Here is a 27321-nt window from a genome sequence, read left to right as displayed (position 1 = left end):
ACTATCTTATAACTTCAGCCAACTGTGACCAGCAATCCCTGGCCGTTGAATCACCAGGAATCGATCAATAACAAGTGCTCGCTTTGCACCATTGGCTATAGGACACCCTGCTGAAAAGGTGTCGCAACTAAATGTTTCGTCGCTTGCGCAGAAACCAGGATCACGATACTGCATCAGTGAAAACGCGGGACGAGGATAGAGCACTTGCCGTAAACCTTCGAGAATTTGGCTTGTCTAGCTCCCGCGCCTCCAAATCCAGCAGTCGAAGACCCCAAACTGGCTCAGATTCTAGACCGTTTACCGAAACACAGTCTATCAATTCTAAATCCCTCCGTGGGCAAGACTCAGTCTCCTCCACTGGCTCAGTACACTCAGGACTCAGCAACAACTCGCGTCGAGTCGGCGGTATCGACAACAACGTCATGTCCTCAAACGCCGATCGAAGTCGCTCGAGGCGAGAGCGCACCTTTGTGGGTAGCGAGTGTGCAGTATGTGAAGAGCCCCTCGAGCACACCCTGCGAGGCGAGCGCATCCTGCAATTCTCTTGCACACACGTCTCTCACGAGGCGTGCTTTTACGAGTTTATCCGCGAGTTCGAGTCACAATATTGCCCAACATGTGATGCACCCTTGCATTTGGATACTAGCAGAGGTGGAAACGTTATTGACATCGGTAGGCCGGCAATCTTGGGACAGTTGGATAGCACACTAACAACGAGTCAAGAAAAAATCAGCAACATGGTGCGATCAGTTGGCACAGACTCGAGGTCTGCTATGACACCTACACCAACCCCATGGGAGTCCCACACAGCCCGCGCACCTAGTGTTGATAGCAACCAGAGGCGCCCCTCGCAGCAGCAACAGCAACAGCAACAACAGCAGCAGCATGCTGGTGGACGCGATAGCGTACCTCGAGGTAGCATGAGAGATAGCCGTGAAGCACCACCGTCGGATCGCTATGGACCTTCACGACATGCTCGAAGTGACAGCGAGGCTACTGGAGTGGCTTCATCTGGAGGATACCCAGAGACGACACAGAGCGGGCCTGCCAGGCGCCATGACTATGATGTCCAGGCCATGGAAACTACACCAACCAGCCCACGACCAATCACACGTAACCCGATACCTGCACCGATTGTTACCGTCCGTTCAGAATTCCCGACACTCAGCAGGTCGCGTCAACAACAGACGCTCACCTGTCTGGTTACTGTCGAGGTGCCTGATAACAAGTGGAGGCCAGACCCCGAGGACCTCGGAGCTCCAGCTCCTCAACCTCCTGTCCCCAACCGTGCTGAAGAGGCGTACGGCCGCCCACCATCGCCTGCCCGCAGTGCGCCTCGGTTCTACCCTTACGAGTCCACCGACGCTCTGGAGGAGATGACAGACAGTCTCCGCAACCGTGTCGACAACTGGCATGGGCTGGACTTTAGCAGGTTCGGAAAACTAAGACTTTATGGCACCCTTAGAGTGGGTAAAGATAAAGTCTCGTGGCAAGAATTGGAGTGTTTTCTCTTCGCCGAGATGCTCATTTGCGTGAAGGAAAAGAAGATACCTCAATCGCAACAGTGGGACGAGAACGGGCAACCACGCAAGACGACTCGATGCACCCTCAAGGGCTCAATTCTTATTAAGAAGCACTTGAACGAGGTTTCGGAGACAGGAAACATTGACGAGAACATTCTTACACTAAGTCTCTCCGTTGTCGAACTGCCTCAGTTCCACCTCCGTTTTGAGAACCGAAACCAGCTCAAGCTGTGGCAACAAGCTCTTCTTGACCTCAATGCTGTTGAGACGTCTCCCGTCCGCAGTCCCGAATATGACCGCGGTGAGTCGGAAACTGATGAAGAGCTCGACTGGCAACGCTCTCGTCCGCAGAGAGTCTCGTCCGTGGCATCGTCCTGGAACGGAGCGAGATCAACTACAACAGCCCCCACTGATTACACCAACTTTCCCCGAAGCCCCGCCATGTCAAAGTCTGTTCATGTTCCCATCGATGTCGTCGTTGTTGTCCCCATCTCTTCCTCTATGCAGGGCGTTAAGATCAACCTGGTCCGAGATGCGCTCAAGTTTATGGTCAACACACTTGGCGAACGCGATCGCATGGGCTTGGTTACATTCGGCTCAGGCGGTGGTGGTGTGCCTATTGTTGGCATGACTACTAAGGCTTGGCCTGGTTGGAGCAACATTTTGACCTCTATCAAGCCTGTTGGTCAAAAGAGCCACCGTGCTGATGTTGTTGAGGGCGCCAACGTCGCAATGGATCTTCTCATGCAAAGAAAATACAACAACCCCATTGCGTCCATCATGCTGATCAGCGACGCTTCCACCTCTGACGCCGATAGTGTCGACTTTGTCGTTTCTCGAGCGGAAGCCGCCAAGATCACCATCCACTCATTTGGCCTTGGAATGACCCACAAGCCCGATACCATGATTGAGCTGTCAACGAGAACCAAGGCTTCCTACACTTATGTCAAGGATTGGATGATGCTCCGGGAATGTCTCGCTGGATGTCTGGGAAGCATGCAGACTTTGTCCCACCAGAATGTCAAGCTCAAGCTTAGACTTCCTGAGGGATCACCTGCCAAGTTCCATAAGATCAGCGGCGCCCTACAAATAACCAAGCGAGCCACAGGCCGAGATGCAGAGGCGTCTCTTGGCGATCTGCGGTTTGGTGACAAGCGGGATGTTCTCGTCCAACTGGTCATTTTGCCCGACAACACTTCTCAAGAGCAACTTCCTCAAGATCCTTGGGACAACATTGTCTCGGGTCTCGAGGCCCTAGGCGGACCTATGGACAATGACAATGAGAGGACACTATCTGTCGAGGAGGTCCCCTTGATCCAAGCAGATCTCAGTTGGGGAGATATTCTACGTGAGGGTACCGTCACCCACATGCCTCGACCATCTCTTCTGGCCATCACGATGCTTCCAGTTAGCGGAAGCTCCAAGAAGCCATGGCAGAACTCGCCCCCTATTCCTCCTCACCCCAGTATTGTGCAGAGGCGAATGGAGCTCCTCACTTCTGATATGCTCACTCGTGCGCTCACTTTGGTAAGCCGCGGTCAGCATGATCGTGCGCATACTCTCCTGAACGAGACTAGATCGATCCTGAAGGGTCTGGGTAAGGGCGGACTTCCTCCCATCCCTCCCACAGGCAAGCCCAACCCGTCAGCCCCATCAACTCCCCACCCCGGGAATGATGCTTCACCGGGACTCTCACCCACCCCTGATCGCAGGAGAAGTCCTTCGCCTCCAGCTTCGGCAATTTCTGGCACCAATGGCCCTCCATCCTCGCAACTGGGCCGTAGCCGCTCAACTGACGGCCTCGGTCTCAGTGCTGGAATTGATGCCAACACCGTAGCTGCCCTCGATGCTGAGCTCGAGAGCAGCCTTGAATGGATCAACCATCCTGCTGTGTTTAGCCGCGATAGCCGTAAAGCTGTCCTACAGGCCATTGGTGTCATCAGCTCCCAACGTGCCTTCACTTATCGCACACCTATTGAGGGGCTTTGGGCGTGCCGCGTTAGCGGTGTAAAGAATCTCACAGAGAAGAGTAGAGAGTGGCGCGAAGATGGAGGTGGCGAGGGCGGAATCACTGAAGAATCCTAGCCTTCTTCACTCCATGCTTGATCATTCTTCTTCCAAAACACCATTACGACGAGAATGACCATTTGGTTTTTATTTTCATCTTTACTCACGACCCGTCACGACCCAAAACACCTACGCATTTCCACACTTATCTATTCGCAAATGTATTTGCTACTTCCTTTCTGCTGTTGGTTAGAGATACCAGCATTGTCTCTTTCGACTTATCTCTGGAATTGTTCGATACCCCTTGAATCTATCAACTATCTGGCGCAAATCCTATTTTGCACTATTTCTGTTTACTCGCTTTGCATTGCCTTGCGTTATTCGAGTCACTTTGGACTCATTAATATCGAGCAATCATAGCTGTAACAAATTCTCAGCCATACTGCTTTGACGATGTTTTCGTGGTCTTGTCACTTGGGGGAACGGGAACAAAAGAAAACGCCTGGGATATGTCGGTTACGTTTGTTTAGGCTCCGTTTTATGATGGAGACTTGTCTTGGACAGTTTGCACTGTCTTTTATATACTTCTTGTTTGGGAATATAGGTACTGGCCGATGTACATAGCACATAACTGCACGCGCGAAAGAGCTTTACGAATTCAATGCATGAGCCCACTCAAACCTTGTACTTACTACGATGCTTGTTATAGTACGTGATGCCCTTGACGATATGTGTGTGCTTGTATAAGTACCTAGACTGGACTGAAGTGGCCGAATTCATCGGCTGCCGTGTGCATCCGGCCGTTTTGATGTGGAGCGAGTACGAGTTTTCGATTGTGATATTAACCCTCAGAGGATTGTTATCTAAATAGAGGGTATAGTACAATCTATACAAGACTATCTGGCTTGCATAATTATATGTGCACATGTTTTGACTCCTATCTGCGAGGATATCTCTATAGTCATGATACTGTGTGGTCATCCCACACACCGTACTCTCTGCCCACTTCATCCTTTTTAAACGTAGCATTATCCATTTAGTCCTCGTCCCAGTTCTATAGTTATCAGTTAGATAGGATCCGTCACAGTAGGAAGAAGAGTAACATACAGGGTTGGGAGCTGGGGGCTTTGGCCCACCGGCTTGTCGCGCCACGATGATCTGGTCAACGGACAGGACTGTGCGAGCGGCCTCGGTGGCAAGCTTAATAGCCCACTGCTTGGAGATGAGAAGATCGAGGATTCCCTCGTCCTTAGCATCAAGAAGACCAGTGTTGTCATCGTTCTGATACCAGTGTTAGCAAGGTCTTCATGGGTTATGACTTGGATTCAAACAAACCTCAATATCGATACCAGTGTCCCATCGGTCACTGTTGGCATGGGCAGCGTACAGTCGGCTCAGGACTTCAGTAGCATCAAGACCAGCGCTTTCTGCGATAGTGCGAGGCACGACCTCGAAAGCCTCACCGAACTTCTTGATGGCATATTGGCTGAGACCAGGGGTCTTCTCACCGTAAGCCTGTATTCTCTCAACAAGCTCAACTTCTGTGGCACCAGCACCAGGGACCAATCGGGGGTCGCGGGTAATGGCCTTGACAACATTGACACCATCGTCGACGGCACGCTCAATATCGTCAAGGTGGTTCTGGGTAGCACCTCGGAGAACCAGGGTGGCTGTTCGGGTGACCTCATCCTCCTGACGGAAGACTGTGACGCGGTCACCACCAATCTCGAGAGTCTCGACAACGTCGATGCTGCCCATCTCATCAGGCATAGGGGCTCCTAACCGCGCCAGAGGGGTGGCACCGACGACACGGCAGACTCTTCGAAGCTCGAACTTGCTGAGGATTCGGATGCACAGAATGCCAAAGCGGTTAAGGTAGTGCATGGCCAGATCACCGACTCGCTCTCCGCAGATAACGACACGGAGGCCAGAGTCGTAGAGCTCCTTGATGGAGGTCTCGAGTTGAGACTCCTCGCCCTTTGTGAAATCCATCATCTCCTTGGCGTTGTGCAGAAGAACAGTTCCCTTGGTCTCAGTTTGTCCAGCATCGATAGGGCAAGTGAAGACACCGACCTTGGCATGGCTGGCCTTTTTGATTGAACCATCGGGCTCCTTGGGGAAGACCATGCCCTTCACAACCTTGCTCTGCTCCAGGCTTCCACCCATGATCTTGACGACACGGATGTTGTCGACGTTGAAGTTAGCGGGGTTCTTGGGGAGTACGGTGAGGACGGCCTCAGCAACAAGATCGGCAAGGAAAGCCTCGTTTCCGTTTTGCTTGCTGGCAATGACGGTGCTGATGGCCTTGCTGAGCTCCTCCTGATCGCGCATATGCTCAACCTTATCGACAGATAGCTCCTCAAGGGTCTCGAGAGCGAACTTCTGTGCCTTTTCGTAACCGATGACGATATCTGATGTCTTGAGACCCATGCGTAGCAAGTCCTCAGCTTTTCGAAGCAACTCGCCGGCGAGGACGATAACAAGGTTGGTGGCATCACCCATCTCGGCTTCTTGTTGCTGACTGGCCATGACAAGGAGCTTGGCGGCGGGATGAACGACTTCGAGTTCTCTGAGGATGGTAGCAGCGTCGGAGGTAAGAATCATCTTTTGCAGATGGTTGATAACGACCTTGTTGCGGCCATAGGGGCCGAGAGAGGTCTGGACGGTGGACGCAATTGCCCTGCAGGCGTCGATGTTGCGGAGGACGGCACCATCTTCAGAGTCGTAGCTGTAGGGAGGAAAAGATAGTTGTTAGTTTGGTGTGCGTGAAGAAGGCTGTGGTTATGAAAGTGTGATACGGAGAGAGACACATAAAGAGGCGGGGAGCTGCCAGCACAAGCAGAAGTAGCAACATAAGAAGGGGAGCAAAGGCAAGACAAGACAAGACAACTTACTTGTTATAACCCTGCTTAAAGAGGCCCGCGTTGGGGGCGTTGGGGATATTGAGAGACATATTGAATACCACTGCGCTCTCGAAATGTGGTTGTATTCGAGTCGTCGCAAGGAGTGGGTGTCTTTGGTTGAAAGATGAGGTTGATGCTCCTGATAGATAGATTTCGCCCACTAGCTTCAGTGTCCCACCACAAAAACTTCCACAGGCAGGTGTGGGCGGTCGGGTTAGTGGGTAGGTACGTACCCGGCTGCCTGGACCGCCTTATTGTTTTTGGATCTCGACTTTGGGAAGTTAGGTAGAAAGTGACATTAATGCATCAGTACAACAATCTAAGAGCTATGAAGCTCTTGGTATTTGTATCAGGTAGTATTGAGTCCATCCTTTCGAGGTCAGCGGAAATTATTGATTGACACTTCCTCACGACAAGTACAGAGGTAGCCTTGCTCAATGTTTTGAGGGGCACCTTTCCAGGGCCCATCCGCCCAATCAATCACCAACGCCACAAACCCCTTACAGCCTTGCAGTGGTAGCTTGTGGCTGTGAACCTGACACGACCTAGGTCGGTGCGATCCATGAAGCTACCAAGGTTCTGTTGGTGACAGGCACCTATCGCTAGAGCCTCCCCCAAGCGACGGGCGCGGCTCCTGTCGCGATGGCTGATTAACGCGGGCTTTAACCTCAGACATCCGTAGGTTGCATCTCATCTCATTTTATCCAATCCCAACACTTGCTGCCGGCTGCATAACTTTGTTGTTCTTGCGACACTTGTTTATTTTATTACATTTAACTCTCTATCTTTGCGACTATATAAGCCATATTCCCATCAGTAGTCGCTACAACGAGGCATCTGACGATTCAGTCACGGCGGTCGACTTGCGCACATCAACAATCACGCCAACTTTAATATCGATCAATTCTTGGATCTTAGGTCAAAAGCTGTTTTTGTTGAAGAAAATCTACTGCAAATAGCATCAATCATGCCAGGTAAGTTTGTGGCTATTAATGGTAATCAATGCCAGTGTCAGTGTTCTTAGATGAGATGGATCGTGGTGGGTTCCTTCTGTTGGTATGGCTTGCTGTAGCTGCACACCTGCAACTTCAACACCTACAATTGAGGCGGAAGCATATCCCTTGCACCACCACCACCACCACCAATACCAACACACAATCTTCACGCGCTTTCTTCTTTGTCGCGCACATCGTCTTCAACCTCAGCGTCAACCTCTTCATTGCTGCCGCTTCCAAAACATCAACCATCCAGCATGACCTTAACCATTAAACGCAAGGCACCCTCGGCTGACCCGCCTCCTCGTTCAACAGCAATCCCTTCAACTCTTCCTCCGTCTGTCGAGGAAGCCTATCGACGAAAATGCGTCCAGCTCAAGAACCGCACAAACGAGGTTGAAGAGGCCAACGATGCCGCTCGTCTTCGCCTCGCGCGCATAAAACGCCAGGTCGAGAAGATGCGAGTAGAGCGCGCCTTCTTGCTTGAACAACTCGCGAAGCGCACAAGCGCAAACGTCGAAGACTCCGATGGCAGCCCTAGTCCTCCTCCTACAGTATGTATACCCCCATTTCCTGACCACATCGCCCCCTCCCACTACGCCTGGCAATGCTTCTATCCCGGCCTGCCGCGCCTCTCTTCTTCACGGCGCCCGGTTCAATGTTGATGCTTTTGCGCTTGGATTAGGACTACCAATTCAGTACACCCAGTGAGTTAGTTGCTAACCACCAGAAGCCAAAAGATAAGCCTCTGCGTACGAAGAGGGGCCATCGAAAGTCCATGATGCCCGATGCCGACGCAAAGACATCAGCTGGTGCATCGTTTGCCAACGCTGCTGGCTCTCCTACATCCGATACGTTCTCACACCCACCCGAAAGCCAGTCCAAGCAAGAGCATGCCAATGGTGTGTCTGCGAATGATGACAAGAAACCTGCCAGCGCTTTCTGGCTATTCTGCGAGGACAAACGGTCCGATCTTGAAAATAAGGACAAGGACGGCGACGGAAACATGAACGTCGATGATGAACTAGCTCAACTCTGGAAGGAACTCCCTGATAATGATAAGGAAGAATACGAGGCGAGATTTGAAGAGATTAAGAACGCCGAAGCAAAGAAGACCCCCGTACCTGACAAGAAGGAAGACAAGCCCACCGAAGACAAGCCTGCAGCCGTTGACGAGGATGTCGAGATGGGCGATGACACTGAGGACCAGGATACTCAGGCTGGCGAGAAGGCAGAGGAATAAACAGCACGAAATGTATTTGTCTAAGGGGGCGTTTTGGTGGGTATACAATTTCCTAGGTCCCAGGTCATGGCAAGGACCATTGATTGTAATGTACTAGTTTTATGGTGGTCTTTTCGCATCAAAAGAAGAGACAACCAGTTCTGAGAAAGGATCAACAGCATAGAATTCAAGTAAGAAACAACTTCTTCGCGCGTTTGAATCTTGCTGCGAAGCTCATCTATCTAATACTTTGAATATTTTGCACCAATACTCCCAGTCCCTTGCGATTTGCCTGGGTCTAAATTCCCATATCAAACTGAAATGCAGAAGCTCGAGATTACCAAACTACTAACGCTTAAATAAAATAGAGGAAAGGAGGAAATAGTCTGGATGGATAGACTTATTCTCCAACGTATAAATCCACCACAATGTTAACAGCGGCAACGAGAATCTCGGCTGCGATCAGCACAATTACTGAGGATGCGGTTAGCTAGACCAATTCAAACAGGGACACTGTGAACTTACCGATCCATTCAAGTTTCTCGCCGTGGCCATGACTTAGCTCTCCTTTTAGCACAGCCAACAAGTCTGCTATAACATCGAGTCGTTCTGTTAAGAGACCGACACGCTGGTCCATCTCTAGATAGCTTCTGACGGCTTGGTAGACGGGCTCCAGCTGTGGCTCTACCCAGAAGAGCTCGGGCGTGTCGAGAACCGAGCCATTGAGATGAATGTTGATACGTAGAATAAACAGCTCTCCGATCTGCATATTAATCTGCGACCTACTAAGTGCGATCTTTCCTGTCGTGGCTATTTGCGTGGGGATATCTTTGCATGTATCGACTGTTGATGCGATCAACTCCTCGAAAAGTGAAGTCTAAGATGGTTAGCATATCTGACACTGTCCAGAATAACAAATTCACAAACCTTGACACTCTGCGCTAAAGCATGAGAAATGGCTAGCTTTGTCATGTAGTTGTTCTTGTCGCGGAGGGTAATGAAATCGTTGTAAATGCGAGCCTGGTAGTCCTTAGTGTAATAGAAGTTGAACAGCTCTGTCTCGACGTCATCAGGCGCAAGCTTCTCAGTCTCAAATTTGGCAATCTCTTTGAGGAATCGAGCCTCTTGGGCTTCGGACATTCCCCATATTACCACCACACCGTAATCAAACAAGAACACCTCGGGCGTGTGCACTTGTATATCAAAGTCGGGATTGGTCTCGCTTATCGAGTCGTGATCTTCCACTGCTGAACCTATCAGGTCCGAACTCTCAATGCGAGAGCCATTGCCATTGCCGTTGGCACTATCGTGGCCATGTGCGTGGCCATTGTGTTCATGGGCCTCCGAGTCGGCCTCCTCCGATTGCATGTCAGCTCTTTGCTGCGCGACATCAATGGCGTCGCCTCCAGTCGAGTGTCGTCGCTCATAATTTTGAACTGGATCGCGACCGCGGACGCTTTTTGATGCGTAGTTATACGGTGTGTAGATACATTCATCAATCAGCTTGGGGACGGCACCCCGGGTCTTTCCGCGTCCTTTCAAGAATCTCATGAGAGCCTCCATCTCGTATCTGTTTGCAGTACAATATGCGGTGACACGCGGTAGGCGGTCACGGTCCGCTTTTCCCAGTTTGGCAGCATCTCTACGCGCAGCTGGATCTTTGATGCGTGTGTACTGAGAATAAACATCTCTTCCGCTCTCTTCGTCTTCCGGGTCGTCCAGGTCAGGATTGGGAAGCAGCTTAAGCTTTTCCGTCTTCTTCGTACTGCGCTGAGGGCCAATCTTGGGGCCAAAGGCCAGGTGTGCAACCGCAGGGACCGAGCTCTGACTGTTCCGTCTTCTTAGCTTGTTGTTGAGAGCTGCAAGCATGGGGGGGCCGGCAGCGACGCCGCTGGCAGAGCCAACAGCATGATGTCCAGGAGCTCGTTGGAATTGTTGTTGTCGGCCGGGTTCAAAAGTTTTTGTAACAGGATTGTCGCTAAAAGTGACGGATCGAGTTCCCTTGGGACGATGTTCTGTGGTTGGGAGTAGAGGCGACGACTCGTTGGGTGCAGCGTCTGAGGAAGTAGTGTGGGAATCCATTTCGAACTATCAAGCTGGCGAAGCTCTGAAGTGATGAGGTCAGGAAAGATCAGAAGATATTTAGACCGAGTACAATGCAGTTGCAGTTGTGCGCATCCCTCGTCTAGAGAGTCGGGAATCTATAATTAGGAACAATTCCAAAATCGCGGTCGAGATGGCGATCAAAGGTCAATTACTGTTGTTGTGTTGAGGTGAAGAGCCTTTCTAGAGTCGCAGTCTAGATTGGATTAATGGAAACTCAAACTAACGCAAGACGCCAATGATGTCAGGCTCAAATTCATTTCCGCGTCGACAACAACGGTCCACTTTCATGGGTGCACGAGCTTGCAGCGGGGCGTAGACGAACCACTAAAGCGGCCTAGAACCTGCTGCAAGCAACGAACATGCCTGGAAGATGTTCTTTGACAGGGCTTATAGTACATGAGTAAATCATGAGGCTTTGATCATCGATGCATGATACGATATGTAAACATTGAGCGAAAACGGCATTTCTCATTGTTGTTCTTATCTTGAAGCCTATAAAGACATCTACTATGTAGTAATAACCCCAATGCCAAGATTGTGTAACCCTCGTCGTATCATTCATTATATCACTTCCATGTATCAATTGCCAAGGACTTCGCGTCCAGAAATTTAAACGTCAATGGTCTTGACATCTAACTTGAGACCCGACTTATCAAGCCGGTCAATTAGACCTTGGCCCAAGCAAGCAGGCGTATAAGATCCTCCATCAAGTTCAACATTGTCTTCGAGGATTGTCGCAGCAATCTCACTCAGGAGGACAGCAGTTACTGAGAACAATCATGCATTAGCAAACCCCAGAATATTCACAAACGACAAGTTCAACTTACACAAGTACATGCCGCCATGATGCCACATGCGACCAAAAGCTGCTTTGGTGGCCTGTTTCTCAGAGTCAGGATACGCGATGCCACGGTACTCGACATAGTCTTTGGCAGTATCCTCGCTGCTGGCGCCCTGACCAGGCTGAACAACACGCTTCTTAAGAAACTCTCTCAACGGAGCAACTGATACGAGCAAAACGCCACCAATAATCAGGAGCCAGTGAATAAAGATTCCATGGAGCCAGTTGCGAGCTTTCATACGCTCTTGCCAGACGAAATTGGGGCCATAGAACTCTTCTTTTCGGGATGGCGTCTCAGATAGCAGACCCCAAGTACGCTCAACAACTGCGACATCGGTCGTGCCCGCTATGGATGTGGTTAAGAGCCCCAAGTTCGATACGCTCCGGACACCCAATATCATTTCGAGCATGGTGCTTTTGGGCCTGGTGGGCTCTTTATGCGGAATAGGCGACTGAGCATATGGGCTGCTGGCGTCTTTCATCTCCTTGAGCGTGAAGACATCCCAAATGTTCAAAGCGGTAGCAAGAGTACCACCAGAAGGTGCTGACCTGTGATTGGGTTAGGTCTGCCGAGCTAACATCATCGAGAGTACACAAACTTGACATCGTGCAGGGATACTGTCACGTCTTTTGTCTGAGAGCCCAGCTCAATACGAAGTGTCTTGGCCAGCGCCCATGTAATGAGGTCGGCGGGAGCTGACTCGATTCCAGCTTGTGGGATGAGGATGGCGCCCGTCTTCTTGGCCGTTGCTTCATACTTCTTTATCATCTTATGAACCCAGGCAGCTTCACCGGTAACATCCACGTAGTGAGTGCCCTCCTCAGCACAAGCCTTGTAAGCATGTTCACCATAAAGACTGTATGGTCCGACGGTAGTAAGTAGAACACAGGTCTTCTTTGCGAGGGCGCTTAGATCGGCATCGTTCAGGTTGGCAATCTCAATGGCTGCAGAGTTCGTGTTGTCAGTTCATCTTCTTACAACGTAAGTATATTTCCTACCAGGCTGGAGTCGATCAGAGTTGCGCTTCTTGCAGTCTTCGACAAGAGCATCCAACTTGGACTCGTTGCGACCTGCCACCGCCCATTTGAGGTCGGTTGGTAGATGTGTCGCGATGTACTCAGCTGTGAGCTTTCCAGTATAACCTTTTTAATGGAAAGTTAATTAGACATGGCTCTATACTACTAGCTCTCAGACCGCAATTCAAAACTTACCGGTAGCTCCGAAGATGACAATGTCGTACTGACGGCCATGATCTTTGAGTGCCATCTTGAAATGGGTCTAGAGAAGTAGAAGAGGTGCAATTGGTAGAACTTGAGCAACAACACGGTCAAAGCAACTCGGGAGAACTTGTGTAAAGGTTGAGAAGATGTAGCTCAATGTTAAGTTTGGGAAAGTCACTAGTGTTGAGACATTCTACATCACATAGGGTCCTTTGTATCATTGAAGCTGGGTACGGATAGTGTACCTTTACGATTCCCAATCAAGTCGTGAGAAGGTGACTGGCTACAGGGATCCTTGCATGCACATCTCGCTCGGCCCTTACCATCAGCATCTTATTTCGATGTACAAACAGCCTCGGCATTTCCGTAGAAGGCACTTCGACACTTGACCGCTGGCAAGGCAAGAAACGAAATTGGCCAGTCAGTTCGCAGCGTTTCATATCGATCTTTACTCATAGATTGCTGTAAATAGTATTTTTTTAATCAATTAGCATATTGCTGTCTCACTCTGTGGAATCGAGTAGACAATCTTCCAAATTGTATCATTTCGTAGTAATAAGAATGTCTCCAGTGGACAAGACGTAATAAAGCGGCTCAAGCTGATCAACAGTTGCGGTGATGCTTGCTACTCGTTATCTTATCACATGAATCGTGCAGAGAAGAGTTGCACTCAATAAAGTGATATGGTCCGAGTCGGAACATCAGAGCACAGATACTATCTACCGACATTCATCCGAAATCAAAAATCGGAAGGTGGGACCCACCTGCCCTCGCGAAAATCGGGGTGGGCTTGCCCTAAGAACCACAAGTCGCTCTTTCCATTGCAACATTTTCGGTGTCAGCTCCCAACCGCAGTCGAGCAACATTCACCTCCGCCCGACCATCTTCTCGTCTTCATCCCTCCCAAGACGTCCCACACATTACCTTCAAGATGACCAAGCGAACAAAGAAGGTCGGTGTTACGTATGTATCGCCCTTGAAGTGATGAATCAAGTGCAAGAGCTAACATCTATACAGCGGTAAATACGGTACCCGGTAAGTTCCCACGACGAAACTCCATGTCCGAAGCATTTCGAAAACGACTACTCCCCGGTTCAAATCTGTCACGACTTCTCTGCTGCCTGCGACCATGTTCTCCGTGTCGACGACTGCTGAGCGAGCATGCGATGCATTGTTAATTCGATCAATACCAAAAAAAAACTCCAGTGGGGCACAAATAAGACAGGCCAAGGGCAGCACGAGATAGACGAGCAGAGTCGATTTGCCCACGGCTGGATAGACTCAAGGGACCACGGAAACTAACATATCGGTTGCTAGTTACGGTGCTTCCCTGCGAAAGCAGGTTAAGAAGATGGAAATCACCCAGCACGCCAAGTACACTTGCACCTTCTGCGGAAAGGTCACCGTCAAGCGCCAGGCTACCGGTATCTGGGACTGCAAGTCTTGCAAGCGCACCGTCGCCGGTGGTGCTTACACCGTTGCGTGCGTCCCCCCATGTCCGGTCCGGAATGTAATCCACGACAGAATACTGACTTTACAACAGCACCCCCGCTGCCGCCGCTATGCGATCAACTCTGCGACGACTCCGAGAGATTGCTGAGGTTTAAGGGTGGACTTTAGCGAAACGGGAAAATGGCTTTGCTTTTCGGTATGGTGTACGGGGGGATATGATTTCGTGCCTACATTACGAGGTGACGATCTGGACGTCGACACCCGAACTTCGGTCACATAGAAGCCGATCGAATAGCAATAAACAAAAAAGAATTGCATGGTTTCGGATCCATTCAACGACTCACCAGCTGCCACAAAGTGCAAAATACCATCAGCTATTGAGATCGTGGGCAGCCTACGCATGTTTATCATCCAAGTTTGGACTCTACCAAATAAAATTCTGCTCATACCTTGATGGACCTGGATGCTACAGATGTCGAACCTTTGGTTTTCACTCCCGCCTCGATCACAAATGACGTTGGAGCTGATTCGGAATGACATGGATCAATGACGTTTTCGCTGTGGCTCTACGTGGTCGCGCCCGACTCATCGGTACAAAGTTGAATGCTTTACCAACATTTGCTTGAGCCTGTGGTTAAGGCACTGACCATGACAGTTTGCCCTGAACCAGGTTTGGTGGACCTGAAGCCCACCGCGCACAAACTCACACGAGCCATACATCTGTAGTCAACTCCATTGTAGCTTCCTAGGGTTGACTCACACAATGTGATTCATTTTATAAGGCAATAATGGTGCTGAAGAGCTTGTAAGAATGAGTTGTTCAGCACACAACTTGAGTGAGACTAAGACCCATCCATAGTGGAGGTTGGTGTGAAGGCGAAGCCAAACTTGGGTGGGATATGTCACGAGGCCGTAACACACGACGCGCCAGGGTTGATCCAGGCCAGACTGTTTACCTCTGGGCTGCATGGCCCATGAGTCTTGAGCACGCGTTCTCTGTGGGTTGATTGAGTTGATACGTATACATTTTGCGACTTGCGCTCAGTGAAACTGCCTTCCAAAATGAGCGAATCGTTTCACTAATAAGCGGGTTCATTCTGACATCAAGACTGACAAAACATAGACAATGAAACGGTGAGATCTGTGAGAATCCAAGTAGACGCATGAGTGAGTGCTTTTTAGATATCTAGTTCAGACTTGCTTGCACTCAACTGCCTGGCTTCTGAGCACTGTTTCTGTAGTACAGTAAGGATTCCGGGTATCTACCTTATTTGGCAGTTGTGTCTTCCCCTCTGCCACTCGCGTTATCAAGGTGTCGACTTGCTCTAGTCTTGGCAAGCTACTCGAGATAGGTAGGTAATCATGCATAATACACACAATGTATCAAGAGTCAAAGTTCTCATACATGGCTCGATACTGCATATCGGGACTGCTGACTCTTCTAGAAAGCTCACGTCCGAGGGGGAGTTATATCTTTGTTCGCTTATTTTATTAGACAGCACTTCAAGAAATAGAGTGTCAGGGTGTGGATTTTCGCATTAAGCTTGGTGGACCGTAAATAGAACAAGGGACAGTCAGTCGCGCCGCGACTTGCCTGTCATAATAAAGTCGTCAGTTATGTTCCGAGATGAACGGGGGGTTCGTAATTATCGACTCCGAGACTCGGGAACCCATAGGAGTGAATGTGAGCTATCCGTACAGAGTACATGCCAACTTTAAACATGTATCATAGACTTAATCAGCCCCGGTATCATGTTGATAATGCATTCAACTTGACTCAATAAAAAACAATATACACGCACACCATTTTATGTCATCACATATTGTTCTATTACTCCATTTTCGCTCTCACCCTCTGTAATGCAGGTTGTAGAGAAGCAAGTAAGGACGTGGCGCTGAACCAAGTCGGATAAGCGCTCATTGGCCCCAGTCACGTCCAGCCCAGCCCAGTCCCTGACAGCCCAGGCCGTACAGTAGAAAAACATTGATTAATTAACGTTGAAAGCTGCAACTCTTTCCTCTTATTTTCCTTTACTGTTGCAGGGACTCTTGTCCACTAACGCATCACTACACAGGCCTAGTTCTGCTTTGCCCCCTCCATCCCGCCTAATCGACCTCCCATTTTAACCATCATCACCGCCCTCTTTAAATCGAGTCGACTCGATTCAACTCTGCTCTACTCTACCCGAGTCGACTTTATTCTATTTTACATGTCCTCATCTAAATACCGTCTCTTTTATCAAATCAGGCATCATGGCTGAAGCGGAACAGTGTATCATATGTCTGGATCCTCTACCTCGCCCCTCGGCTCCCCTTCAAGCTCCAGCTGCCCTCACTATAGCTGCGAGTGATGCTTCCACTGGTCCTGGTGCTGGTCCTGCTGGTGTTTCTGCCACATCCGCATCCGCATCCACCTTTACTTCCGAGTCCGCGCCTATTCCTGCCACAACCACTACAGCCACAGAAGTTCTCGAGGACGATTCAAATTATTTGAATATTGTCGCCGAGCTTGACGGCTGTGATCACATTATCCATGATGCATGCATTCGTTCATGGGCCAAAAAGACAAATACATGTCCAATTTGTCGCTGTCCATTTCATTCAGTTAGAGTATACAACGGTGTAGACGGTAAGCCCAAAGCCTGAGCATATTCGCTTGTCTTGTCCCATATCCCTCGACATTCGCTAATCACTTCACCATTGCAGGAACTGCCATTTCGAAATACGATGTCCAAGATAAAAAACAGGTCGCCGAGTTCGATGTAAGACAGTGGCTTGGCGAAAACCCCGAAGAAGACGAAGAAGAACAAGGCAACCCGTGCCCTATTTGCAACTCCTCAGAAAGAGAAGATGTCCTACTTTTGTGCGACAGCTGCGATGCTGCCTACCACACCCACTGTATAGGGCTTGAAGCTATTCCTGATGGTGACTGGTATTGCATGGAGTGTGCCCATCTTTTCCACATGGTCGACGAGCCAGAAACTACCGAAGCTGGAGAGTCATCGCCTCGGCCTTCATACGTGCGCCGTCCGAACCCTCGTAACGTGCGCGGTTACCATGTACGAACTCGAGAGCGACTAAGACGAGCTCGCCGTCAAGCTCGAAATGTCGAGTGGCAAGGCGCATGGGGGCAGTTCTCTGGTCGATTTTACGAAATGAGCGACCTGGATTTGGACAATCACGATGATGAGGATGAAGACCTCGAGCAATACAGACGGTTCCAAGAGCTTGGGCGACGCGAACTTGAACGCTGGCAGCAACGAATGGACATTGCTCGCCGCCTTGGCGCCCGTGATGTCTTTGTGAACAACATACCCCCGGCCATCAGTGAACGGCTTCAGCCAGCGCCTGAACCAGTGCAAGAGACAGCAGAAGAAAGACAAGCTTGGAGCGCCTTTGAGCGTGCACGACAAACTGACGAGCCTACCACCAACTCTCGCAAGCGCAAAGGGCGGTCTGTAACTGCGTCACCCCGAGAGCCAGCTCAAGAACCTGAAAGGAAGCTCAAGCGTCCACGAACTCGTCGCCTGCCTACACAGAACGGCGAGGGCTCAAGTTCGGTATCGTCTCCAGCACCTGGACCCTCAACAGCAAGGATCAACACCAATGGAGCATCTTCCAGGAACGGTATTGCCGATCATGGCAGTATTGACCCTCCCTTGGTTTCGTCACTGCTGAAAGAGCTTGAACCCAGCATCATGTCTGACGACGATACATCAATAGCAAACAATGGATGGCGACTTGTGCCAGATGCCTCATCTCCAGCTCTCTCACCGGTTATGTCGCCAACATCATCCGTATTTGGCAGCCCTCGGGCTCTTTCTCTCACCCCTCCTCCTATGCCCAACTTCAATGCTCGGCCAGGATCCCCAACACTCTCGCTTAGCAGCACTATCCAACCACGATATGCACCCGCAAACTATTCACCTACTCGTACAAACCATGAACGTACAAACCCCGATCACAGCGATTCCGAGATACGCTTCCCGAGGAATGCACCGCTTAACTTTTCGCCCACTCGTTCACGACGTGAACGCGTAAGTCGTGAACGTGCAAGTCGTGAGCGCGCAAGTCGCGATCAAACAAGTCGCAACAATAGTGATTCCGAGGTACGCCCTGTAACACTTCCCGAAGGTCGCCCGTTAGAGATACGACAACCCCGACCACGCCGCCCGGACGAGGTTCCAGTTCAAAGAAAAGAGGAACCACCAACAGATCTCAATCTTACCCAAGAAGACAAAGTTAGCATAAACGAGATAGTCAAGGGTGCATTGCGACCGCACTGGCGGTCTCGAAAACTGACAACCGAACAATACTCGGTTATCAACAGAGACATCTCAAGAAAGCTTTATGATGAAGTCAAGGGTGCGGCATCGCTAAGCGATGAAGCCCGCCGACAATGGGAGAACCGAGCGACCAAAGAGGTAACTCAGGCAGTTGCAAAATTGTCTACTTAGCTTTACGATACAACGAATCAAGGCGGAAACAGAGTTAAGCAGGCGTTCAGGCAGGCATGATTGGGTGGGGGTTCGGTTCCATGGTGATTTGATACCCAGCAATCGCAATCAGCATTATTTGAAAGGCGGGCATGATTCTTTGCATTTTGAAAGCGCGGTGTCATAACGGAGTTGAGTCGGACATAAAGCAAAGTTCGGTACAGGATATGATCATAGTTACTTTGTTTCTGAAATGTTTTATGTAACCAGGTAGTCTCATATTTGAATATCATCTTCTCACTGGCAAATGCCGTTGAGTTGTCGATTGAATCAACATTCAGATGAAAATAAACCATTTAGCGGAGCTCTCGACACGTCAACAATGACTTGCTTGCTTGACGTATGCACGTATAGAACTTTAAACGTAGGCACGTCAGGCGAGGAGCCTTGTTGCGGGCAGCCCTTGTCAAGTCTACAGGGATCAATTTTACGGTTATTTTACATCAAAATCAACATCAAGGTGTTGAAATGTCAGCAGTATCTATCTAACAGAACCCGGTAGGATAAGAATTTCTTGCAGGCCCCGCTAGCGAAAAAGACTGCGGAATCACTCTGGGCACCTTAAATGGTCGAGACGTTCTGGAGGTGGAACAGGTATCGATGATAAGGAATGGTGCCTTGAGAGGGAAAAAAAGAAAGAAAAACAGAAAATCTCAAGGCCAGGAAATATTTAAAGGCGGCTGTCGTTCTGCGTTGTGGATTTGACCCCACATTCAACGCTTATCATCACGTGTCTGATAAGCCCACCTCCAACCGCATCGACAGGTACGTACCGAGCAGCTAGCGGGAAAAGTTCGAGAGTGAGAGGTTGAATATCATATCCCATCCCGCTCTGCTTCTCGTCACCCAATCGCAACGTCTGGGGTCAGCGAAGATAGCCAGAATGACAGCTTCAAGTCGGGGTGGAAGGGCCGTTAAGGCTGTGCTATCCAGTAAGTCCATTTGCCCTCTTGACCAGGTTCAATTGGCGCTTTCACAAGCCCTCTTAAACCCTCTCTCCAAAGCTGGTATATAAAACTGACCTGTGAACCAACTATAGCTTCTCCCAACGTCTGCGCTCGATGCGCTTCCTCCTCCTCCTCCGCCTTGCCTAGAATCCCTGCACGACTCTACTCCTCATCCATCGCTGCAGCCGTAGCGAAAACCCCCACCGATGCCACGCCTCCCTCAACCGCACCCAACTCGCCGCCTTACGACGTCCGCTCCGGAGTGATTCTTACTCGACCACCGCTGGTGACACGGACGCTTCACCCCTTTGAGAACGCCTTCTTCTTTTACCAGAAGCGTCTCGAGGAGCGTCTCAACACTCCCTTCATCACGGGCATTTACTTCAAGCCCGACACGGCTCGCCGTTTAGACTGGAACATCAAGGTGCAGGAGCGTCAGGGCACAGTGGCCAAGGAGCTGGGTGTTTACCATGGAAAGAGTTCCAAGGCGTGGGATGATGAGCTCAAGGTTGGAGATGAGCTGAGCAACCAGGAGACCATTGTCAAGTCTCTGTTGAAGGATGCTGAGTCGCGTGTCAGTGATGATGCTGAGGTTATTCCTTCTGAGGATGTTATTCCTGTTGATCCACCTGCGGATCGTGTTACTGAGGCCGACCGCAAGGGTGATGTTCAAAGGCTGGATCGTCAACTTGACCGAACCCTGTATCTTGTGGTCAAGGGTAAGGATGGATGGGGTTTCCCCGCGGATGTGATTCCCAAGGACGAGAACCTTCACGAGGTAAGATCTACGCATAAAAATATATCGAACAAATGCTAACTTTATAAAAGTCCGCCAAGCGAGTTCTTGACCAGGCTGCTGGTGTCAACATGAACACTTGGCTCGTGAGCCGCATACCAGTCGCCCATGTCGTCTCTCGACCCAAGCTCAGCAAGGAAGGTGTCGTTGAGAAGAAGGGTGAGAAGACGTTTTTCATCAAGGGCAGAATAATGGCAGGCCAGGCCGATCTAAAGGACAACCCCTTTGGTTACACCGAGTTCAAGTGGTTGACTCGCGAGGAGTTGGAAAAGGAGTTGCCAAAGACGTACTTCAAGGGCGTGCGCAACATGATGACTGATCGGTAAATCTAGAGGGCTGGGTAGATATTGGCAGTATGAAGGGCTACTGCGTGTATAATTACCATGTATACTTTGCTGTACAGAACAATGAAAATGTCAAGACGTATCATTCTGGGTCCATGCATGTATTAAACTGACATCATCAGATGTCAAATGTGAGTGAAAAGAAATGCCATGGAATTCATAATCTCAATGCCTGCATGTGCAGAATATATGCCTATCTTCAACGCCTCACAAGGCCGCTCAAAGTACTATATTGATATTCCATCTCGTAAAAAACGACAGCAGATAAAGCAAGCACTTAAAAAGCTGGTCGTAATCGCATAAGGGATTGGTATTAAGCAACCCAACGCCAGTCCACCATCTCCATGTACAGTTTTACATACAATCCAGAAAACCACATTACCGTCCCTTTGTTTCGCCTAAGCAGGCTTCGCTTGACCCTCAACAAAGTCAAGTGCTTGCTCGGTGCTAACGCAGTCGATCGAGCTGGTCTTGTTGCGGAACGTCACACCATAACATCTGTCTGCGACATGCACAATCTCAGGTCGGAAAGTGGTGCAGATGAATTGTGTACCAATCTCGTTGGAGATGGAATCAAGCAGGGCTGCAACCGCTGTTCGGTATTGGGCGTCTAAGTTGGCGTCGACCTCGTCGAAAATGACCATAGGACTGCTCTCAGTTGCCTGAAGAGCGAAGATAAGGCATAGGGCACACAAACCTGCGCATGTTAGTTGCTAAGTCTTGGATAAGAATGAGAGATAACTTACTCTTCTGACCACCACTGAGCTGCTGGATTTTCTGTTGCTCGTCAAGGTGCTTGGAGTTGAATGACACACTGATTCCGACACCTGTGTAGTTTTCAACAGCACCTCGAGCCTCTCCATCAGATTCGTCAGTAGGTTCTTGACGACGGTCCGCCCGTCGCTGGATCAGCAGGCGGCCGTGACCAGCAGGCACAAGCTTGCCGAAAATGGTTGTAAACTCTCTTGAAACTTGCTTGAATGTTCGCTCGATAGCTTCATCCTTTCGGCGATCGAGATGCTCAACGAGTTCCTCGATGGATTCTTGGGACTCGTCCAACTCCTTACGTCGCTTCATAAGCTGGTCTTGTTGTGTCGTAAAGTTATTGTACTGTTCAAAGGCCTTCTTGTTGACGTGCTTGTACTTCTTTAGTGCATCGTTTACCCGCTTGATCTTGGATGACACCTAAAGACATGTTAGTGTTCGCTTTCGCTAACCCGTGGCGGGGAAAACTTGCCGTCTTGGGATCCATGTTCTCGTACTTGTCAAAAGCTTCTTCGGGGAGCACACCAAGATCACGAATGGTCTGGGCACACTCGGCGGCTTGTGTTGTCAAGACGGCTTTCCTTCGAAGACTCTTGTCCATTCTCTTCTGCTGTTTCTCGATCCTTGCGGATATCTCTTGTTGGGCCTGCTCCCGCTGCGCTCTATCGTTCTCCAGTTGCTCTAATCGGGCTTGCGAGTCGTCCAGCTTAGCTTCTACTTCCTGAAGACTTGCCTCGACGGTTTTCTGCGCTTTCTGTGCCTTCTTAAGTTCTCTTTGGGCCTCCTTCAATCCACCAGCTGAAGAACCAGAGGTCGAGTTCTCAAAGGCCTGACTGTTGAGCTGGTCAAGCTTCATTTGCAGATTTTGGCGAAGGTCAACCTCGAGGAGCTGCTTCTGCCGTCCCAGGTCACGTCGAGCCCTGCTGAGCTCGTTCCATTCCTTCTGAAGTTCTTGGATACTGTTGCCAAGTTCTTCCAGCTGGTGCTCTTCTGCCGAGGTCAGATTCTTCTTAAAATCTGATTTGAGCTCAGTCTCATGGCCAGCAAGGTCTTCCAAGAAACTGTTCATGTTACTTTCAACAGCATCTCGGCGTTTGACAGCTGCGTCGAGATGGCCTCGCTCGTTCTCCAGATGTGTCGACTTGTTCATCAGCTCATGTCTGAGTGGCTCAAACCCATCAACAGCTTGTCGTAGTCTCTCCCTGGCCTTCTGGAGTTCTGACATGGCCGCTGTAATCTCTTGATCCTTCAGCTCTGTCTGTTGTCGGATGTCCCGGGACTGTGCCAGCAATCTCTCGTATTCACCCCGCCACTTGTTCACGGCCTGGACAGCTTGCAAACGAGACTTGCGAGGATCGATGTATCCACCAGTCATCGCACCCCTCTTGTTGGTTGTGTCACCTTCAGCAGTGATACCGTCTACGCCGTGGCTTCGTGCGTATTGGCTTGCTACAGTCAGGTTAGGGCAGACAACAACCTTGCCAAATACTTGCTGGAAAGCCTTCTCGTACGCTTCATCGTATGAGATCTTACTAAGGAGGGGCACCGCATCGTTAGACCTAGGGAGGTTAATCGACTTGGGCCGCAGCTGAGCAAGAGGCATGAACGTAACTCGACCTCCCTGTTGTCTGTACAGAGTGTCTGCGAGGTAGGTGGCAGTGTCTGCGTTGTCGACAATATAATGGAAGAGACTTGCGCCGGCAATCTGCTCGACAGGAAGCCTGTATGCATCACTGACTTGGAGAAGTTCAGCCAGTGTTCCATATGCTCCAGGAATATCACGCTCTTGCTTCAGTCGTCGGATTGTTGCTAAACCACGAGCAGTTGCTCCGTCCATAGTATGCGACAGTTCACGCTCAGCAGCCTCTTTCTCCTGGCGAGCATTGGCGATGACTGAGTTAAGCTTGTCGTCTTCACGTCTGACAAGTTTTCGCTCATCGTTGAGTTTGTCGATAACATCACCTGCCTTTGTTGCCTCCTCCTCAAGGGCTCCTCTCTCAGCACTAAAGTTGGCGAGACGATTTCGCAGCTCGGCAACCTCTTGCTCTGCTTGGGCAATTGATTCGTGAACTCTCTGAACTTCCTCATCTGCGTCAATCTTGTTGGCTTTTTGTGTGCTGATATTGAGTTCAAGTTCTTGGATTTCCTTCTTTAGCCATGCATCGCGCTCGGATTTGTTTCTGAACTGAGAGCCACGGCTCTGTTTGGCGAACAAACGGTTGCGTGTAGATTCGGCGTGGTCGAGTTGTCGTCGAACATTGTCCTCTTCCTGCTTTTTCTCGTTGTATGCTGGCAAAATGACGGACAGCTGCTGCTCTTTTGATGCTATCTCGTTCTGCACGGACTCAAGATCAGCTGCATGCTGAGCTCGGGCTTGTTCCTGGGCGGATTGGCCTTCTTTCAAGTTCTTGGTCTTCATCTCAGCTTTGGCCATACTCTTGGCACTGTCACGTCTATCTTCCTCGAGTTGTCGTCGGTCGATCTGTAGAAGCTCCATCTCTCTCTCTAACTTGTGAATCTCCGAGTCAAGCCTTGATATCGCCTTTTCTCCCTGCGAGAACTCTGCTCTGTTGGTGTCGGAACTATCGATGCCATCTTGTCGCGCATTATCGAGCTCCTCGAGGGCAGATTGGACGTTGAGCTGTATGTTGTGGTAGTATGCGTATTCGAGGCATCGTCTCTCCCTGTCCTTGTCCTGGAACCCTCTGAGCTCTTCCTTTTCTTCCTCCAGCTCGTTGAGTCTTTCTTTGATGTACACCAGAAGCTCATCGATCTTTTCTCTCTTATTGTTTGTCTCGTTCATAATTTTCAGTGATTCTGCACGACGTGTCTCGTACACTTGTGTTCCCGCTACCTCCTTCAATAAATTGAGCCTGTCGGACTCTTTCATATTCGTCAGTGCGGTAACTCGTCCCTGTGGCACGATGTAGTACGGATTTGATCGCGAGAATCCAGCAGCTTCAAGTAGGTTCATGACATCGGCCTTGGTCACCACCTTGCGGTCCACTGAGTATTCGTCCTTTTTCAGACCGATGGTGCGGCGCAAGATAACCTCCTTGTTTCCGGTCGGGAATCGGTCGTCGCTATTATCGAAAATGATCTCGACGTATGCAGACATGACGGCAGAGCCTGAGCCTTCGTGGAGAAGACCCTGCCGCTCCTCGCGACTCATCTGGGTGTATGCATCGCTGAGAACAAACCGGATGGCTGCGAAGAAATTACTTTTTCCCGAACCGTTGCGACCGACAATGACATTGGTCTTTGAAGAAAAGGGCTCGATGACTGTTTGGTCCTTGTAGCTGTTGCAGCGTTAGCATTGAATATTGGGCGTGGAGGGGAAGCCCAATGCTAGCTACAGCGATGTTAGTGACCGTACCTTTTAAAGCCCTGGATGATAATTTGCTTGATATACATGGTGAGCTACGCCGGCGCTCCTGCGCAGCATGCGGGAGGTAATAATTAATAAACTGCACGAGGTTGCGCAATCTCGAGTATGTTTGCGAAGTTCACCTGCTTGATGCGACTGAATGCGCGTCTTGTCTTTGGTACCGCGATCAGTGGCTGTCTTGGCGCGTCCTGTCGCGGGCTGGTTTAGCGTTTAGACCGGAACATCATCCCTTCCGTTTGAACTGAATCACTTTCTTGGTCCGTGCACCTACCTGCTGTTTGTAGTTTGTCTTTGTCTTTTACATTGATCCTGGTCAGTGATCCAGTCGTTGGTTCTTGGGATCATCGTTGTACATATTAATAATTTCCACATACGTGATTTACTGACATGGATTTAAAGCCGCATACTTGGACACAGCCTGAAGCATATATCTCGTCGGTAATATTTTACTGCAGCGACTTACGTCCATCTCTCATCTTTACCATATCTACCGTCAAGTTTGCTTAAACCGGCACTCATCAAGTACGGACGATCTATCCTTATTTCCTTCCGTTTCATGTTACGCGTACCCAGTTATGCTGGTATGGTCATGAATGTCCTGATACATGTCATGGTCGCAACCTCGGAGGAGTTTCATCTGCAGCCAAATTAGGCTCTGTCTTTCACCTCGGAATGGAACACGTTTCCTTGCAACTGGTCCTGGATTTATTTGTTGGCAACAACAACCGAGCATTTACCTTTAGTTATGAATGTTTATAATAAGAAACGAAATAAACAGGACACGCCAGTGTATACCTCGACATCAAGAACAAAGACCGTGAACAAGACGCTACTCACGTATAGATGAGAGATATAGGGTAGAGATAGTTCAGCCAACCCACCAATCAACAACTGCCAACATTTACAGATTCAACGGATCATCTTTAAGCCGGACGCCAAATTCTCAATGACTCTTAGTGCTTGGCCAAGATCTTCGCGGCTTGACCACATCTAAAGTGGGCCTGCAGGCGCTCTTGGGCCAAAAGTGGATAGGTCTCGATGCAACTGACCAAAGGCAAGCTTAGGAGGGAAGGAACAGGGGCATATGTGACGCTAAAAGGCAACAGGGAAATTAAGCGAGCACAAGGTGAGAAACCGTTGGCCGTGCTTCCTCAAGCCGCGCCGCGTTTATAAATACAAGCACTCACTTATAGAAGACCCAGCCTGCCCTCCACCCCGATTTTCCCAGTTGGCCACAGCAGCACCGCACCGCACCAGCACCGCACACCCAGCACTACCAACTTGCGTAAGCGGAAACAACAACCAAGCAAAATCACCGCTCCTACCAATCCAGGCAAAAGCGAGTTTCCCACCCAGCTTAACCCACTTTTATTTGCACCTCACCTTTTTTCTTTATCCCTGGTTATTCCCCTATCGTCGCTGGGTATAATACGGTAGCAAACAGACACTTGGCCATCCAATACCAACCTCTACAGCTACAAATCCCAGCCTTCCCCTGCCACCCGGCCAACCGGAGTCTTTCTAAGGAACCAGAGAAAAAAAACACCGCCGAACGTCGTCACGTCACAACTGATCGGCCACGTCTCATTGCAGCGTATCTCTCTGCATAACATCCATCTCAACGTCCACCCCAACTTGGCTCTAAGTGCCGATGCTGCATGCGCTCTAGACAGGGGGATTTTTAACACTTGATTATTTTAGACCGGGAACTTCGGCAAACAACATTTGTAGTTGACAGCTTCGCTAAGCCTCACAAACTCAACTTCAGTTGTGCGTGTTGGTTTCCAAGGCTTGACGCCGCCTTTTTTCCCCATCACCAACTCACAGTAAGTTTGCTTTATACCCTGGTATCTTTTTATTTTATTTTTTCCCACCTTTCCTCCCTATCATATCTGATGATCCCTCGATATGGATTTCCCCACACTTGATCAGGCTGCGTCATGCATGATTCGCTACCTTTCTTAATTTGTTTCTTAAAATGTCGGCACTTTTCGATATTCTGTTGTCATCCTTTTTCAATCTTCCCTATCACGGACTACTGGCATTTGCCCTGCTTTGACCGAGAGACGCTGCTGAAAGAGCTTGCCCGCTACTTCTTTGGCCTTGTCTTGTATTCCGGATGCATGCATCTCGTTCCCGGCGACCCACTATATCCCGTCACGTCGCGCTACACGGTCCCGTCGCGCTGGATCGCACATTGGCACAGCTTTTCCTGTCACCAGGTGCCGCTTAGGGAGGTTTTCACTGATTTCACTCTTTTCGATGGGGGCTCAGGGTAGGGCATTTGCCCCGCAGTGAGCGAGATGTCCTGATAC

The 27321-nt window shown here is 49.8% G+C and overlaps 10 protein-coding genes across 10 annotated transcripts in view; 6 read left to right on the top strand and 4 right to left on the bottom strand.

The window, feature by feature from the left end:
* Positions 1-131: 131 nt before the first annotated feature.
* Positions 132-3608, top strand: FGSG_06762 (uncharacterized protein; the record flags this gene model as incomplete). Its single annotated transcript, XM_011328107.1, has 1 exon — positions 132-3608. The coding sequence occupies one exon, from the start codon at positions 132-134 to the stop codon at positions 3606-3608; it is 3477 nt and encodes a 1158-aa protein (XP_011326409.1).
* A 958-nt stretch (positions 3609-4566) lies between these two features.
* On the bottom strand, positions 4567-6483 carry FGSG_06761 (T-complex protein 1 subunit theta; the record flags this gene model as incomplete). The annotated part of the gene is made up of 4 exons (XM_011328106.1): positions 4567-4584; positions 4638-4811; positions 4866-6258; positions 6425-6483. 4 exons carry the CDS (start codon positions 6481-6483, stop codon positions 4567-4569), a joined length of 1644 nt encoding a protein of 547 aa, XP_011326408.1.
* A 1202-nt stretch (positions 6484-7685) lies between these two features.
* FGSG_06760 (uncharacterized protein) lies at positions 7686-8671 on the top strand (the record flags this gene model as incomplete). The annotated part of the gene is made up of 2 exons (XM_011328105.1): positions 7686-7982; positions 8114-8671. 2 exons carry the CDS (start codon positions 7686-7688, stop codon positions 8669-8671), a joined length of 855 nt encoding a protein of 284 aa, XP_011326407.1.
* Positions 8672-9050: 379 nt separating this feature from the next.
* On the bottom strand, positions 9051-10732 carry FGSG_06759 (sporulation protein RMD1; the record flags this gene model as incomplete). Its single annotated transcript, XM_011328104.1, has 3 exons — positions 9051-9124; positions 9176-9527; positions 9578-10732. The coding sequence occupies 3 exons, from the start codon at positions 10730-10732 to the stop codon at positions 9051-9053; spliced, it is 1581 nt and encodes a 526-aa protein (XP_011326406.1).
* A 633-nt stretch (positions 10733-11365) lies between these two features.
* On the bottom strand, positions 11366-12864 carry FGSG_06758 (uncharacterized protein; the record flags this gene model as incomplete). Its single annotated transcript, XM_011328103.1, has 5 exons — positions 11366-11523; positions 11584-12146; positions 12197-12542; positions 12597-12740; positions 12810-12864. The coding sequence occupies 5 exons, from the start codon at positions 12862-12864 to the stop codon at positions 11366-11368; spliced, it is 1266 nt and encodes a 421-aa protein (XP_011326405.1).
* An 813-nt stretch (positions 12865-13677) lies between these two features.
* On the top strand, positions 13678-14728 carry FGSG_06757 (uncharacterized protein). Its single transcript, XM_011328102.1, has 4 exons — positions 13678-13781; positions 13836-13853; positions 14136-14300; positions 14362-14728. The coding sequence occupies exons 1-4, from the start codon at positions 13750-13752 to the stop codon at positions 14423-14425; spliced, it is 279 nt and encodes a 92-aa protein (XP_011326404.1). The 5' UTR covers positions 13678-13749; the 3' UTR covers positions 14426-14728.
* A 1795-nt stretch (positions 14729-16523) lies between these two features.
* On the top strand, positions 16524-18727 carry FGSG_06756 (uncharacterized protein; the record flags this gene model as incomplete). The annotated part of the gene is made up of 3 exons (XM_011328101.1): positions 16524-16899; positions 16977-18307; positions 18527-18727. 3 exons carry the CDS (start codon positions 16524-16526, stop codon positions 18725-18727), a joined length of 1908 nt encoding a protein of 635 aa, XP_011326403.1.
* Positions 18728-19587: 860 nt separating this feature from the next.
* FGSG_06755 (uncharacterized protein) lies at positions 19588-20932 on the top strand. Its single transcript, XM_011328100.1, has 3 exons — positions 19588-19698; positions 19806-20491; positions 20542-20932. The coding sequence occupies exons 1-3, from the start codon at positions 19650-19652 to the stop codon at positions 20833-20835; spliced, it is 1029 nt and encodes a 342-aa protein (XP_011326402.1). The 5' UTR covers positions 19588-19649; the 3' UTR covers positions 20836-20932.
* Positions 20933-21251: 319 nt separating this feature from the next.
* On the bottom strand, positions 21252-25032 carry FGSG_06754 (chromosome segregation protein sudA; the record flags this gene model as incomplete). The annotated part of the gene is made up of 4 exons (XM_011328099.1): positions 21252-21550; positions 21600-21990; positions 22037-24917; positions 24995-25032. The coding sequence occupies 4 exons, from the start codon at positions 25030-25032 to the stop codon at positions 21252-21254; spliced, it is 3609 nt and encodes a 1202-aa protein (XP_011326401.1).
* Positions 25033-26984: 1952 nt separating this feature from the next.
* The window catches only part of FGSG_12985 (uncharacterized protein), a gene marked incomplete at both ends in the record, with an annotated part of 6311 nt that continues 5974 nt past the window's right edge, over positions 26985-27321 (top strand). Inside the window, one exon of the mRNA XM_011328098.1 lies at positions 26985-27010. Within this exon, the coding sequence (XP_011326400.1) occupies positions 26985-27010 (26 nt within the window). The remainder of the gene's footprint in view (positions 27011-27321) is intronic.

Source organism: Fusarium graminearum, chromosome 4 (assembly GCF_000240135.3).
Source record: "Fusarium graminearum PH-1 chromosome 4, whole genome shotgun sequence".
NCBI lineage: Eukaryota > Fungi > Ascomycota > Sordariomycetes > Hypocreales > Nectriaceae > Fusarium > Fusarium graminearum.
Note: the sequence above shows the minus strand (reverse complement) of the source record. Positions and strands in the feature narration are given on the sequence as shown.

Excerpts from the sequence above, each read along its gene's own strand:
- FGSG_06757 (XM_011328102.1), top strand. The coding sequence starts at position 13,750 with ATGACCAAGCGAACAAAGAAGGTCGGTGTTAC. Across the intron at positions 14,301-14,361 it reads GGTGGTGCTTACACCGTTGC|CACCCCCGCTGCCGCCGCTA; the intron begins GTGCGTCCCCCC and ends ACTTTACAACAG.
- FGSG_06755 (XM_011328100.1), top strand. The coding sequence starts at position 19,650 with ATGACAGCTTCAAGTCGGGGTGGAAGGGCCGTTAAGGCTGTGCTATCC. Across the intron at positions 19,699-19,805 it reads CGTTAAGGCTGTGCTATCCA|CTTCTCCCAACGTCTGCGCT; the intron begins GTAAGTCCATTT and ends AACCAACTATAG. Across the intron at positions 20,492-20,541 it reads AGGACGAGAACCTTCACGAG|TCCGCCAAGCGAGTTCTTGA; the intron begins GTAAGATCTACG and ends ACTTTATAAAAG.